Source organism: Hemitrygon akajei, chromosome 7, assembly GCF_048418815.1.
Source record: "Hemitrygon akajei chromosome 7, sHemAka1.3, whole genome shotgun sequence".
Classification (NCBI taxonomy): domain Eukaryota; kingdom Metazoa; phylum Chordata; class Chondrichthyes; order Myliobatiformes; family Dasyatidae; genus Hemitrygon; species Hemitrygon akajei.
The window spans coordinates 166,222,964-166,239,157 of record NC_133130.1 but is presented as its reverse complement, the minus strand read 5'-3'; the positions used below and the strand labels follow the sequence as shown (position 1 = coordinate 166,239,157).

Genomic DNA, 16,194 nt, shown 5'->3' with positions numbered 1-16,194 from the left:
GTCCCATAAATTTAATCCCCCCCATAAAAATCAGCCTTATTTTCATTTCTCTCAGCACAGGAACATAGCGGTAATGTTTTACAGCTTCCAGCTGTAAGATCGAGGTTCAATGTTGGGGCCACCTGCAACAAGTTTGTACGTTCTCCTCGTGACTATGTGGGGTTCTTCCAGGTGTTACAGTTTTCTCCCGGATTCCAAAGACATATGGGCTAGTAAGTTGTGGGCATGCTATGTTGGTGCCAGAAGCGTGGTGACACTTACAGGCTGCCCCCAGCACATGCTCGATGCAAACTATGCATTACACTATGTTTCAATATATACGTGATAAATATAGCTGCCTTACAACAATTAGGCAAAACTGTCCAACGCATCACTGGCACCAGCCTACCTGCTATCAAGGACATATATGGAATGGTGCCAGAAAAGTGCCAGTAACACACGAAGGATCCCACACACCTTGCTCATGGACTATGTCCCACTCCCATCAGGGAGGAGGTTACACAGCATCCAAGCAAGGACCACCAGACTAAAAACAGTTAATTTCCCTAAGCAGCAAGACTGATCAACACATCCACCCACTAACCCACTCTCCCACAACCCCAACCACCATAGCTTTATTATTTTCTGTCAATCATCCTGCGTAGACACGGACAAACTAGTGGGAAAACTTAAAGATGTGGAAACTCAAGTTACTAAACATGAAGAGGAATTGAAGTTAACTAAGCAAAAATTGTCTGAAACCACAACCCGTTTGGAAAAATATCAAAATAATATTATTGACCTGGAAACTAGGTCTTGCCGAAACAATATACGATTTGTTGGATTGCAAGGAGGAGCTGAAAATGGAGACTTAATGGTTTACTTTGGTAAGCTCTTTCATACTCTATTTCCGAGTATTTTATCACAGCCTCCTGCTATTGAAACAGCACATAGAGTGTTTACTTTGAAATTTAAAGATTCAAGCAGACCAAGATTTATTCTGGTTTGTTTTCATCACTTTAAAATTAAAGATCAAATGATGCGACAGGCAAGAAAACAGAGTTTTCAGATTCAACAAGTCTGAGCTCTGTTTTTATGAAGATTATCCGAAAGAAGCAATGGAACAAAGATCAAGATTTGCTTTGGTAATGAAACAAGCATATGATAAGAAACTATTTCTCTCTTTGAGTTACCCGACAAGAATGTAAGTTTTACTTCGTAATTCTTCTCCACACATTTTCTTTGACCCAAAAGCCGCACTGGATTTTGTTCAGGCTATACCTGTCACTGATGCTACTACCAAATGAACTATCTGAAAAGCTACTTGGTTATTTGTATATTATTCACATTTTGAAAAGATATATGAAGGTTATCCGGATATTCCATTGAGAGATTAATAAAAGAAGATTTATGGTTCAAGTTTGACTATTTAAATGGCTAATTAGATATTTGACTGAGAAAAGAGGATAAAAGGATTTGTTCCTTTTATCTAATATTTGGTGTGATGTTTCTTTTTGTTGTTTCTTAATTTACTAATTGGTAGTTTGTTTCCTACTAATACGGTTTCTTTTTATATATATCTGGGAGGGTTTAGTTACTTATGATATTACTAATTAGTATTATTGTAAATTTAGTTCGGTTAAATATATTAACCTCTTTTTTAATCTGTTTTATTATAGCGTCCTATAACCGAATTTAAAGTTTTCTTAGAGATTTAAAACTAAAGATGGCGCTGGTTTTTCTCTCTAAGAGATATTATTTTGGTTCTTTTTTAGTTTAATACATGATGGAATGTAAACACTCCTTTGTTGAGACATTACTGTCTTTCTTGCAAGGTCATTTTATTTTTTTGTGTGCTGGTTGGGGGGAGGGAGAGAGGAGACCGACAGAGCAGCCCATGGCTTTGTATTCTATCTTAGTTTGCTTGCCTTTTTTCCGGGCTTTTGGGAGGGTGGGTGGGTGGGTCTAGAGTTAGGAGTTTTTCCCCATTGGGTGGTTCCGGAGAATGCGTGTTTTTTATATGGTTGTATTCTTCATCATCACCATTTTTGATCATCCCGTATTGGTATGTGTTCTGCGCATGTATAAAGTAAATTAGAATAAAATTATAGTATGGCAGTTAAACGGATTAATGTAATAAATTGGAATGTACGTGGTTGGAATCATCCTATTAAATGACAAAAGTCTTTTAAAATTATTAATCAATTCCAACCTGATATAATTTGCGCTCAGGAGACGCATATCAGGGCGGGAGATCAAAATAGGTATTTTGGATGGTGGAATGGATTACAGCTTCATGCTACTTAGACTAAAACTAAAGACGTATCTATCTTTATTAAATCTAATATATTTACTCGAGGATATTGAATCAGATTCTAATGGTAGATTTTTAATTGTTAAAGGAGTGATTTGTAATAGGAAAGGTTGTTTTGGTCAATTTGTATGGTCCTAATTTAGATGATCCTTTTTTTAAAAAAGTATTTGCTTTATAGCCGGATTTAAATGAATATATGTTGATAATGGGTGGGGAGTTTAACTGTTGTTTAAATCCTATGATTGACAAGAGCCCAACTAATCAGCGGCTTTCAAATCATTCTGCGTCAGTTATTAACTCCTTTTTGACTGATTTTGGGTTGATTGAATTATGGAGGCATTTGCACCCTGATAACAGAGAATATTCCTTTTTTCGCATGTCTATAAAAATATTCGAGGATTGATTATATTATAACTGATCCCCACCTTTTGCCTAATGTTAAAAACTGTGAATATGACGCTATTGCTATATCTGATCATGCGCCTTTGAGTTTGTCCTTTGAATTTGATGATGTCATTTTTGCCCGTCCACCATGGCGCATGTCTCAGACTTTATTGCAAAACTCTGACTTAATCAGTTTTATTGAAAGCAAGATAAAAGAATTTTTTCTTTTTAATGATATAGGAGGTATGTCCAAATTAATTATATGGGATACACTTAAAGCATTTTTATGTGGTCAGATTATTTCTTATTCAGCTAAACTTAAAAAACAGACTAAAGCAGAATTAGATAAAATTTCAAAACAAATTAAAGATTTAGATAATATTTATGCGACTTCCCCTAATATTGACTTATTTTTAAAAAGGGTGGAACTTCAATCACAATATAACCTATTATTAACTCATCCAATTGAAGGTTATCTACTTAAGTTAAAGAGCCAATTTTATATGTTTGGAGATAAAAATAAACTACTTGCATCTCAATTAAAATCGGCTGGAGCCAAAAGGCAAATTTTGAAAATTCGTAGAAAGGATGGTACCCTGGTTCGGGACTATAAAGAAACTAATAAGATTTTTCAAGATTTTTATACTGAACTTTATAAATCTCAATGTCCAGTAGATTCTTCAGATTGCTTTTCCTAAAATTTCTGCTGAGGATCAAAAACTCTTGATGCCCAAATTACCGAATCCGAAATTCATAAAGCTATTTTTTCAATGCAATCTGGTAAGGCCCCGGGACTTGATGGCTATCCTGTAGAATTTTATTAAAAATTTGGAAAATTGCTTTCTCCATGTATGTTGGAGATGTTTAAAGATTCTTTTGTGAAAAGTGATTTACCCTCTACTTTTTATGAGGCTTCTATTTTTTTAATTCTCAAAAAGGATAAAGATCCTACTGATTGTGCCTCATACAGACCACAGAAAAATTTGGTTTTGGTATTAATTTTAATAATTGAATTAAAATGATATATAAAGCTCCTATTGCTACTGTTGTTACTAATAACTGTAGATCTTTTTTTCAGCTATCACGGGGGACAAGATTGTCCATTAAGTCCTTTGTTATTTAATTTAATATTAGAACCCCTTGCTTTTGCTCTTCGTGAAGCTAAAAATATTCATGGGATTTTTGTGAATGAGACCATGCACAAGATCTCTCTTTACGCTGATGATTTACTGGTGTGTATATATATCTAAGCCTGAAGAATCTATTCCTGCTTTGCTAAAATCACTGGAGAAGTTTTTTCCCTACTGCGGTCACTTTGCTGAACAGTTAACTGCCGGTTAACTGTCGGCTAACTATTACTTGGATTGCACTACCTGTATGTATAATCTATATTTTCATTTATATTTATCATTATTATTGTTATGAGCAGAGAGACAACATCTGCCGGAAGTAAATTCCTTGTATGTGCATAGGTACTTGGCGATTAAAGTCTGATTCTGATTATTTGACAAATTTGGAGATTTTTCAGGATATAAAATAAGTTTTAGTAAAATGAATTACTTCCTTTAAATGAATCTGTCTCTATATATGATAATATTTCTTTTAAAGTTATGGATTCTTTCAGATATTTAGGTGTCATAATTACTAAAAAAAATAAGGATCTTTATGAAGCCAATTTTCCTCCTTTAGTTGACTCTATGAAGTACTCAGTTAGTAGATGGAGCCCACTTACGTTTTCACTTGTTGGTCATATTCATGTAGTTTAAAATGATGATTTCACCAAAATTTTTATAGTTATTTCAGAATATTCCTGTTTTTTTGACTAAGAAGTTTTTTGATCAGATTGATTCTATTATTCTATCTTTTATTTGGGACAATAAAAGACCAAGAATTAGTAAACGTCATTTACAAAAGTTGAAAAAGGATGGAGGCCTCGCTTTGCCTAATCTAAGAATGTATTATTGGGCTGTTAATTTGCGATAATGTCCTTCTGGTTATATTGGGGTGATAGAAACGATGGGCCAATTTGGGTAGACCTGGAACTGAGAGCTGTGAAACAGTTTTATTTAACTTCGTTATTAGGAGTTGCTCTACCTACACAATTAGCTAATGTTGCTAATTTAAATCTATATCCTGTGGTTAAGCACTCTTTACAAATTTGGCTCCAGTTCTGCAATTCTTTTAAACTAAAAAATTTAAGCTTTGTAGTATAATTTATCGTAATTACTTTTTTAAACCTTCCTGGAGTGATCCAATTTTTTTACTTTGGAAAAATAAAGGTATTAATTCTTTTTTGGATTTATTTAAAGAAGGCAGATTGATGTCTTTTGAACAATTAGTTGATAAATAGTCTCTCTCATATTCACACTTTTTACAATACCTTCAAGTTAGACATTTTTTACAAAAAATATTTAAGTAATTTCCCTTACATATTGGAGGCTAACTTGTTAGATACTATTATGAATATGAACCCTTCGATGAAAGGTTCTATTGGAAGAATTTATAATTTATTATTACAATGGGATAAGCGTCCTTTACTTAAGATTAAACAGGATTGGGAGAAGGAACTCATTTTGACTTTTATATGGGAGGATTGGATGCAGATTCTGAAACTGGTTAACTCTTCTTCAATCTGTGTTAGTCATTCACTGATTCAATTTGAAATTGTATATCGTTACCATTTGACGAAGGAGAGACTTTCTAAAATATTTCCCAATGTTGACAAGTATTGTGATAGATGTAAAACTGAGATAGCTACACTGACATGTTCTGGTCATGTTCTATATTAAAAGTTTTGGAAGTCAGTCTTTTCAACAATTTCTAAAGCACTCAAAATCAACTTACAACCTAATAAATTGACTGTGCTTTTTGGAATAATTCCTCAAAATATCCACGATATTTCTGTATCTGACCAACGTTATTGCGTTTGTTACATTGATAGCTAGGAGGGCCATCTTGTTGAAATGGAAGGATATATCAGCTCCTACTTTGCCACAATGGTTCTCTCAAGTGATGCTGTGTCTAAGCTTGGTGAAAATTAGAAGTTGAACCTTTGAACCTTTATTTGATTTTGAGAAGAGATGGGGCTCATTTGCTTGTTATTATCATTTCAGTTAACTGAAAGATTTCCTCCATGATCTAAATATAATTTTTTTTTATATATCTTTCTTCTTGTTGGTGGTTTGATGTTTATTTTTAGAAGCTTTCTGTATGACACGTGGCTCCGGGGTTGTACCTCCAATGGGTTTCTTTTTTTCCCCTCACTTTTCTTGCTTAGTAGGGTTTTTTTTATTCACAAAATTTTCAATCTTGAAGATAATTTCTTTTTTTTTGAGGCATTGTAAGTGTTGTTACTTCGATGTACCTGTGTTATTTTTGAATAATAATAATAATAATAATAATAAAAAGATTTGAAAAGAATTTACTACCTCACCATGTAATACCTAGCGAGTGAATCTTCCTAACTAACCTCCCATGCGGGACCTTGTCAAATGCCTTACTGAAGTCCATGTAGACAACATCCACTGCCTTCCCTTCAGCCACTTTCCTGGTAACCTCCTCAAAAAACTCTAATAGATTTGTAAAACCTGAACTACCACGCACAAAGCCGTGTTGACTCTCCCTTATAAGTCCCTGTCTATTTAAATACCTGTAGATCCTATCTCTTAGCACTCTTTCCAATAATTTACCTACTACCGACGTCAAATTTACCGGCCTATAATTTCCCGGATTACTTTTAGAGCCTTTTTTAAGCAACGGAACAACATGAACTATCCTCCAATCCTGCAGTACCACACCCGTAGATACCGACATTTTAAATATATCTGCCAGGGCCCTTGCAATTTCAACAGCAGTCTCCTTCAAGGTCCGAGGGAATACCCTGTCAGATCCTGGGGATTTATCGACTCTGATTTGCCTCAAGATAGCAAGCACCTCCTCCTCTTCAATCTGTATAGGTTCCATGACCACACTACTTGTTTGCCTTATTTCCATTGATTCCATGCCAGTTTCCTTAGTAAATACAGACGCAAAAAACCCATTTAAGATCTCCCCCATTTCTTTTGGTTCCATACATAGCCAACCACTCTGATCTTCAAGAGGACCAATTTTATTCCTTACTATCCTTTTGCTCTTAATATACCTGTAGAAGCTCTTAGGATTATCCTTCACCTTGACTGCCAAAGCTACCGCATGTCTTCTTTTAGCCCTCCTAATTTCTTTCCTATGTATTTCTTTGCACTTTTTATACTCAAGTACCTTATTTGCTCCGTTTCCTATACGTGGCATATATCTCTTTTTTAAAATCAGAGTTCCAATATCCCTAGAGAACCAAGGTTCCTTATTCTTATTCACTTTGCCTTTAATCCTGACAGGAACCTACATACTCTGCACTCTCAAAATTTCTCCTTTGAAGGCCTCCCACTTACCAACGACATCCTTGCCAGAGAACAACCTGTCCCAATCCACGCTTTTTAGATCCTTTCTCATTTCTTCAAATTTGGCCTTTTTCCAGTTTAGAACCTCAACCCGAGGACCAGACCTATCTTTATCCATGATCAAGTTGAAACTAATGGTGTTATTATCACTGGAACCAAAGTGTTCCCCTACACACACTTCCGTCACCTGTCCTAATTCGTTTTCTAATAGGAGATCTAATATTGCATCCTCTCTAGTCGGTACCTCTATATATTGATTTAGAAAACTTTCCTGAACACATTTTACAAACTCTAACCCGTCTAGACCTTTAACAGTATTGGAGTCCCAATCAATAGGTGGAAAATTACAATCGCCTACTATCACAACTTTGTTTCCTGCAGTTGTCTGCTAGTATAGTAAATGACAGTAAACAATCTGAAATGTTGAATTTTGAATTCATGGGTACATTAGTGAATGCTGGGTAAGACTCATTTACCTTCCCAACACTGCTATGGGAAAGCAGCTCCTCCTGGTGGTTGCTATGGAAATTCCACCTTCCCTTTGCACATGCACTATGCCAAGCTTACACCCTTCAGAAACATCTCCATTCCTGGTGCTTATGCTGATGAGTTAATAGTTGGAAAACTGTCCTACAGTGCTGTATGGAGCTGGTATGTACAGCATACATTACTGTGTCTCTGGTACAGGCGTGAGTACAGAACTTACTATCATTGGTGCAGTTGGTCTGCCGGTGGGTATTCCTCTTGTCGGGTGATGCAGCTGTAGCAGCAATAGGGGCAGCAGATGTGGTGGCGGTAGCAGCAGTGGTTGCAGTTGTACGTGGCGACTGCACTTGTTTAATTGTTAAGCTGTTTTCGTTATCAGCTGTAAGAAAAGCCATGTCTTAGAGATCAAGAAGAATAACATTTATTTCTTTAGAAATACAGAACAGATAGGCCCTTTGAGCCAAGGCAGCAGCACCTCCCAATTTAAACCTAGTCTAATCACGGACTAACCTCAATCACAATTTACAATGACTACTAACTGGTAATTTTTTGGACTATGGGAGGAAATCGGAGCACTCAGAGGAAACCCACCCATTCCATCAGGAGTCCGTACAGACCTCTTACAGAGGGCGGCGGGATTCAATTCTGAACTCCGATGCCCCGAGTTGTAATAGTGTTGCACTAACTGCTATGTTACCACGACAACCTTAGTGGTCTCACAGTTGTTTATTTCAAATTCCTCATGCACCAAGTCGCAGCGACTACTGTGCCAGAATAAAGCAATTACTTTCCTGAAGAGGTCTGATCATGCTGTCCTTTGGCAACATCTACCACACGAGAGGCATGGTAGTGCAGAGGCCAGCACAATGCTTTACAGTGCCAGTGATCTGGGTTCAATTCAGGTTACTGACCAAGGAGATTGTACATTTCCACTGTGACCGTGTGAGTTTCTCCCGGTTGCTCTGGTTTGCTCCCACATTCCAAGGAGCTACAGGATAGGATTAGTAAATTGTGGGCATACTATGTCTGCAATAGCACATCCTCGTAATGTGTTGGTTGTTGATGTTACTGCATGTTTCAAAGTACAAAGCTAATCTTCATCTCTACCTTTTCTCATCTATGGCCACCATACCGAAAATCACTCAGAAAGAATGAGCACACCACAGAAGATTGCACAATTCTATCCACTTCGTTACCACCTTTCAAGATTTTTACCAGATTTTCCTGAGTGTTAATGGGATTAATTCAGAAGTGCCTGTGAATTGTCTTAACATCCCATTTAATGAGAAGGACACCTGCCATTGATAGGCTTGCCAGTGAAGTCTAATTATGACTAGATCAAATGAAAAGACTGCCATTGAAAAGTCCAAAATTATATGATTCTGTAAAATATTAATTCAGGGGAATGTTGTTAAGTGTTGGCCAGATTAGCACTGATCCCCATTTTAATCAAACTTTAAACAATGGCTTTTATTTTCTATGCATTCTAAGTTCCATAAGAAATAGGAACAGAATTAGTCCATTTGGCCCATCAAGTCTGATTTATTATCCCTCTCAACCCCATTCTCTTTCCTACTCCCCATCACCATTGACACCTTAAGAAAGAACCTTTCAACCTCTGCTTTAAGTATAACAAGGCAGGCTGTTCAAGAGTTGGGGCTTCATGTACAAAACATAGGTTTGACCATACAAGTTATGTACAGCTCTGGTTGCCACCTGGGATTGGGGGGCGGGGCGGTGGAGATTGATAACAGAGTGTGGTAGCACTGCCTGAAATGGAGGACAGAATGAATAGGCTGTTTATTCTCACTGGACAGCAAAAGACTGAGGAGTGACATTATGGGAATTTATGACATGAATAGAGGCAGCTAGAAATTGTGGTACATATTGGTACCAACGACACAGACAGAAAAGGGATGAGGCCCTGAAAACAAAATACATTAAGTTAAGAAGGAAGCTGAGAAGCATGTCTTCAAGTATAGTAACGTTGGGATTACTGCCTCTGCCACGCAACAGTGAGGATAGGAATAGAATGAGGTGGCAGATAAATGGGTGGCTGAAGAATTGGAGCAGGGGGCAGGGATTCAGATTTCTGGATAATGGGGACCCTTTCTGGGGCAGGTGTGACCTGCACAAAAAGAGCGGGTTGCATTTGAATCCAAGGGGGACCAATATCCTTGTGGGCAGGTTTGTTAGAGCTGTTGGGAGTGATTTAAATTAATATGGCAGGGGCATGAGAACTGGTGTGATAGAGCTGAGGATTTAGTAATGTGAATGCAAGGATGGACAAGTCAATGATTGCGTACAACTGCAGACAGAACAAAGAATTATGTTGTACAAGAAGCAAAGTTCATAAGGGTGAAGAATGCAGGACTGAAGGTGTGGTACTTAAATGTATGTAGCACTTGGAATAAGACAGACAAACTAGTGGCACAATTAGATTGGTCAGTATGATGTTGTGGGCATCATTTCGAGTCGTGGCTGAATGAAAGCCATAGTTAGGAGCTTACCGTGAAAGGATATACTTTGTATCAAAAGGACAGGCAAGAAGGCATAGGCGGTGGTGTGGCTCTGTTGGTAAAAGAGGGAATTACATCTTTAGAAAAAGGTGACATAGGGACAGAGAATGTTGAATCTTTATGGGTAGAGTTAAAAAACTACAGGGTAAAAAAAAACCATTATGGGAATCATATATAGGCCTCCAAATAGTAGCCAAGATGTGGGGTTGAGATTGCAAAGGAAGCTGGAAAGGGCATGTAATAAGGGTAATGTCGCAAATGTGATTGTGGGGGGCGGGGGGTTCAATATGCAAGGGGATTGGAAAAATCAGGTTGATGTCGGATTGCAAGAGAGGAAATTTGCTGAATGGCTACAAGATGCCTTTCTAAGAACAACTTATGCTTGAGCCTACTTGGGGAAAGGCCATCTTAGATTGGGTATTGTGTAATAACCCCGATTTTATTAGTCAGTTTAATGCAAAGGGAACCCTTAGATGGCAGTGATCACAGTATGATAGAATTTATACTGCAATGAGAGGGGGAAGCACAAGTCACATGTATCAGTAGCACAGTGAAATAAAGGGAATTACAGAGGCATGAGAGAGGAGCTGGCCCAGGTGGATTGGAGCGGGGTATCAGCGGAGATGACGGCAGTACAGAGGTGGCTGAAGTTTCCAGAAATAGTTCACAAAGAATAGGTATGTCTCAACAGAAGGTGGTTCTCAAATGGAAGAGGTAGGCAACTGTGGCTGACAAGGTAAGGACTGCATAAAAGTCAAAGGGCATCTAAGGAGGAAAAGCGAGTGGGAAATTGGAAGATTGTGAAGTTTTAAAAACCCAAAAGCCAACTGAAAAGCTACAAGTGGAAAGATGGAATACAAGGGCAAACTAGCCAATAATATAAAGCATGATAATTAAAAGTTTTTTCAGTTATGTAAAAAGAAAGAGCTGAGAGTTAATATTGGACCACTGGAAAATGATGCAGGTAAGGTAGTAATGGGGGACAAAGGAATGGCAGATAAACTTAATAGGTACATTGCTTCAGTCTTTACTGGGGAAGACATTAGCAGTATGCCAGTCTGTGAGTATCAGGGAGCAGGAGTGAGTGCCATTGCTACTAAAAGGAAAAAAGTGCTAGGCAAACTCAAATGTCTTCAGGTGTTTAAGTCACTTGGGCCAGATGGACTACATCCCGGAGTCCTGAGAGAGGTTGCTGAAGAGATAACAGATGCATTGGTCATGATCTTTCAAGAATCACTTGATTCTGGCATGGCCCTGGAGGATTGGAAAATTGCAAATGTCACACCACTCTAAGAATGGAGGAAGACAAAACAAAGGAAACCATAGGCCAGTTAGCTTTACCTCAGTGGTTGGGAAAGTGTTGGAGTCCATTATTAAGAACGAGGTTTCAGAGTACTTGGAGACTAATGATAGAATAAGTCAAAGTCAGCATGGCTTCTGTAAAGGGAAATCTTGCCTGACAAATCTGTTAGACCTCTTCGAAGAAGTAACAAGCAGGGTGGACAAAGGAGAGGCAGTGGATGTCATTTACTTGGATTTTCAGAAGGTACTTGATAAGGTGCCTCACATGAGGTTGCTTAACAAGATAAAATCCTATGGTGTTACAGAAAAGATACTGGCATGGATAGAGGACTGGCTGACAGGCAGGAGGCAGTGAGTGGGAATAAAGGGGGCCTTTTCTGGTTGGCTATCAGTAACTAGTGTTATTCCTCAGGGGTCAGTATTGGAACTGCTACTTTTCACATTGTTTATCAATGATTTAAATAGTCAAATTGATGGTTTTGTGGCAGTTTGCAGATGATACGAAGATAGGGATTGGTAGTGCTAAGGAAACAATGCGATTGCAGACAAAATGGAAGAATGGGCACAAAAGTGGCAGATGGAATAGCTTTGGGAAATGTATGATAATGCATTTTGGCAAAAGGAACAATAGTGCAGACTATTATCTAAATGGGGAGAAAATTCAAACCTCAGAGGTGCAGAGGGACTTAGGAGTCCTGGTGCAAGACTCCCAGAAGATTAATTCACAGGCTGAGTCTGTGCTAAAGGTGGCAAATACAATGTTAGCATTTATTTCAAGCAGAATAGAATATAAAGACAAGGAGATAATGCTGAAGTTTTATAAGACACTGGTCAGGCCACACTTGGGAGTTTTGTCAACAGTCTTGGACCCCATATATATCTCAGAAAGGATATATCATCATTGGAGAGTCCAGAGGAGGTTCACGAGGATGATTCCAGGAATGAAGGGGTTAACACGAGGAGCATCTGGCAACTTTAGTGCCTGTACTCACCGGAATTTGGAAGAATGCATAGAGATCTCAGTGAAACCAACCAAATGCTGAAAGGACTAGAGGGTACAGCCTCAAAATTGTGGTGCGACCTTACAGAAGTAAGGAGGAATTTTTTTTTTAGCCGATGAGTGGTGAATCTGTGGAATGCTCTGCTACAGTGGTTAAGGCCAGGTCTGTGGGTACAGTCGGCCCTCCTTATCCACGGGTTCCGCATGCATGGATTCAACCAACCAAGGATCAGGAAAACCCGTAAGTTCTTCCTCCAGCACTCATCTGAGCATTGCTCACCTCACGTCTCATTCGTTCGCTACTTGTGTTGTGAGCGAGAGGAAGGAGTTTAAAGCTAGTAAGAGATGGCTGGCTAGCTATGTAAAGTGCTACGGCCTCAAGAACTTAAAAGATTACTGGAGAACCGGGATCAGCTGATGCCAAGGTGGCATCAGCTTTCCCAGAAGAGCTACGATGGTTGCGTCTGTACTGAACATGTACAGACTTCTTTTTTCTTGTCATTATTCCCTAAACAATACAGCATAACAACTATTTACATTGTATTAGGTATTATAAGTAATCTAAAGATGATTTAAAGTATACTGGAGGATGTGTGTAGGTTATATGCAAATACTACGCCTTTTTAGATAAGGGTATATATAATGCATTCACATTTTTTAGTAGCTATGGGGCGTCCCGGAACCAATCCCCCGCGGATAAGGAGGGCCGACTGTATATTTAAAGTGGAAGTTGACAGATCTCTGACTGGCCGAGGCATAATGGAATACGGTGAGGGGGCAGGTACATGGGATCGAATGGGATCTGGGTTTAGCCAGGATGAAATGGCAGAGCTGACTTGATGGGCTGAATGGCCTAATTCTATTCCTATGTCTTATGGTCTTGTATGTCATTGCCTTTTCCCCCATGGCACAGGGAAGTCTAGAACACGAGGGTACAGGTTTAAGACAGGGTGGGAGATCTTTAAAGCAGATCTGACAGGCAGGTTTGTCCACACAGAGGAGGTGGTTATGTGTATTGAGTTGCCACAGGAAGTAGTGGAGACAGATACAATGACAATGTTTCAAATGCATTTGCTGAAGATAGGAAAGGCATTTGGGCTAAACACAAACCAACAGAATGAATATAAAGGCATCAAGTTCGATGTGCATGAAGTGGGCCAACAGGGTCTGTTCCTGTGCGTATGCTGGACCCGAGATCCCTTGGTACATTGACATTACACTCACCATGAAATGAGCCTAAAGGGTCTGCTTCTGTGCTGTACTATTCAACATTATGTACTATGGACCCAGACTCCTGAGATCCCTTGGTTCATTGACATTCCACTTCACATTCTGGAAAATCCATTAATACTCAGTACAACAACTTTTGTTTACAGTAAATGGGATTTGGAACTTATTTATAGTAATGTGGATTTATGTGAAAGGAATCAATGTAATAGTTAAGGAAAGAAATTAAACATACCTGCATGGGAGTTCATGTGCTCAATTAGGTTGTTGTAAAACTGGAACTGAATCCCACAGGCCCCACACGTGTACTGCTCTTAAGTGGAACAAAAAAGATAAAAAAAATCAAAATGATTATAAGAATATTGTGCTCCCTAGGGTTGTTATCAATTACATGTTCAAGGTATCTCAACTAAAATGAAACATTTGTGCAACTTTAACAAGTGATGCCAACGTTCCTTTACTTCCATGGAGGTAGGGATGGGACAGAGAACCCCCAACTCCCAGTCAACCCATGTACCATGAAAGGAAACAGATTTAAAACAAGAGACTGCAGATGCTGGAAATCCAGATCCACACACGTAAAATAGTGGAGGAACGCAGGTCAGACAACATCTATGGAGAGGAATAAACAGTCAACGACAGCCCAAACCCTTCATCAGGACTAGAAAGAGGGGAAGATGCCAGAATAAGAAGGTGGGGACAAGGAAGTAGTTACATGCTGGAAGGTGATAGGTGAGATTAGGTGGGTGGGGTGGAAATGAAGTGAGAAGCTGGGAGACGATAAAATGGAAAAGGTAAAGGTCTGGAGAATTGATCTGATTGGAGAGGAGTGTGGGCCATGGGAGAAAGTGGGGTAGGGATGTCACTGGTGGCAGCGATAGCTGGGTGAAGAGAGGAGGAAAGAGGCCAGAGCGGGGAATTGAAGAGGGAAGAAGGATGGGAGAAAAGAAATCAATCTTCAAGCCATCAGGTTGGAGGCTACCTAGACAGAATACGAGATATTGCTCCTCCAACCGGAGAGTGACCTCACTGTGGCATAAAAGGCAGCTATGGACTAACATGTCGAAATGGAAATGGGGACATGAATTAAAATACTTGGCTACTGGGAGATCTTGCTTTTTGTGGATGGAGTGAAGGTGCTCAACAAAGCGGTCCCCCAGTCTATGTCGAGCCTCACCAATGCAGAGGTGGCTGCACCAGGAGCACCAGACACAGCAGACGATTCCAGTGGATTCACTAGAGAAATGTTGCCTACAATAGAGATTTAAAGACTTTAAAACAATAATGGCTGAATTTTCACATAATTGGAGTTGGGGGTGGGGGAGGGGGCTTGAAAGGGTCAAGTTGCGACTGCAAATGGACAGGACTCTTGTTTAATTATTATTGAAGCCACAACAATATGGGCAACTTTCTTGACTGTGAAGGAATCTATAATTCTCCCTTAAGTGCTAATAATCATATAGCCAACATACAAATTGCTGAGGAACTCAGAAGGTGAGGCAGCATCGATGGAGGGAAGTGGACTGTCAACTCTTTGGTCAACAGCATTTTGATAGGGCAATTCCTTTCCCTCCATAGATGCTACCTGACCTGCTGAGTTTCTATAACATTTTGCACGTGTTGCCTGATCAACACCTCTGCTCATAATATAAACTGTTCTACATAATTCACAAATACTGTCATTGAGGTGCGTTTCACTTTAAGACTGTGCCTAACATGACTTAAGCGTAAGTAGACTCCTTTTGGTTTGTATGTAATGGAAGTAAAGGGCTGTGGCTTAGTTAAGTACATAAAACGACTATCACGATTTATTCACAACATTCTACAATGGTGACCCCAACACACTTGGACCGATTCCAGAATTACTCAATGACATGTTGATAGATGCAGTTGCTTTGAAATTGCTGTAGTTCTGGGAGCACCACGTTAATGTGAGCTTGCATAGGCAGAAGTCCAATTTGTGCTGTGAGAAATCACCACAGACAATATCAAATTTTACTACACTGTAGCATCACTAAGTAGTTCCACCACAGCCAGTGGTGAGTCTACTAGCCCTAATGTGGTAACTGTCTCTCTGAAAACTCACCAGGGACTGTGTCTTGAGTGTGCCAAACAGTTGCTCTCCTTGCCTGGTCAGTGACTCTAGGCCTTCAGAACAAACTGACCACATGCCATCTCTCCTGGCAATCACTATTCTTGTTTCATTTTTAAAGACCTCTTTAAGCAACAAATGCCTGATCAGGTTCGCACAGCCCTAATACACCCGTGAAGGACTATAGAGCATGCTAAAATGGCCAATAGTCTACACTCAGCCAGGCAAACATGCATCTTTTCTCCTCCTTTCTTGGTCAGCAGATCCTCCTAAAGACTCATCCATGGCTCTGAACCAGACAATGCCAGGTCTATGTTTTTACCACAAAGGCTTCAACATGAACGCAAAGTTTTGACTGCTATGCAGCTTCAACAGTGCCAGCGAAATGGGACATCGGAGGTCTGTGAACACTGGGTTCCAGTTGCCAGGGTTGTCTATTCTTCATTACGGACACC

General features: G+C 39.2%; 1 protein-coding gene across 14 annotated transcripts in view; it reads right to left on the bottom strand.

Annotated features, from left to right (window-relative positions):
• Positions 1–16,194, bottom strand: part of znf618 (zinc finger protein 618) — a 109,522-nt gene that overhangs the window by 8,466 nt on the left and 84,862 nt on the right. For all 14 annotated transcript variants that reach the window (XM_073052471.1, XM_073052477.1, XM_073052481.1 and 11 more), the window contains 2 exons: positions 13,883–13,960; positions 7,820–7,978 (listed from right to left, as the gene is read on the bottom strand). In XM_073052471.1, coding sequence (XP_072908572.1) covers positions 7,820–7,978; positions 13,883–13,960 — 237 coding nt within the window. The remainder of the gene's footprint in view (positions 1–7,819; positions 7,979–13,882; positions 13,961–16,194) is intronic.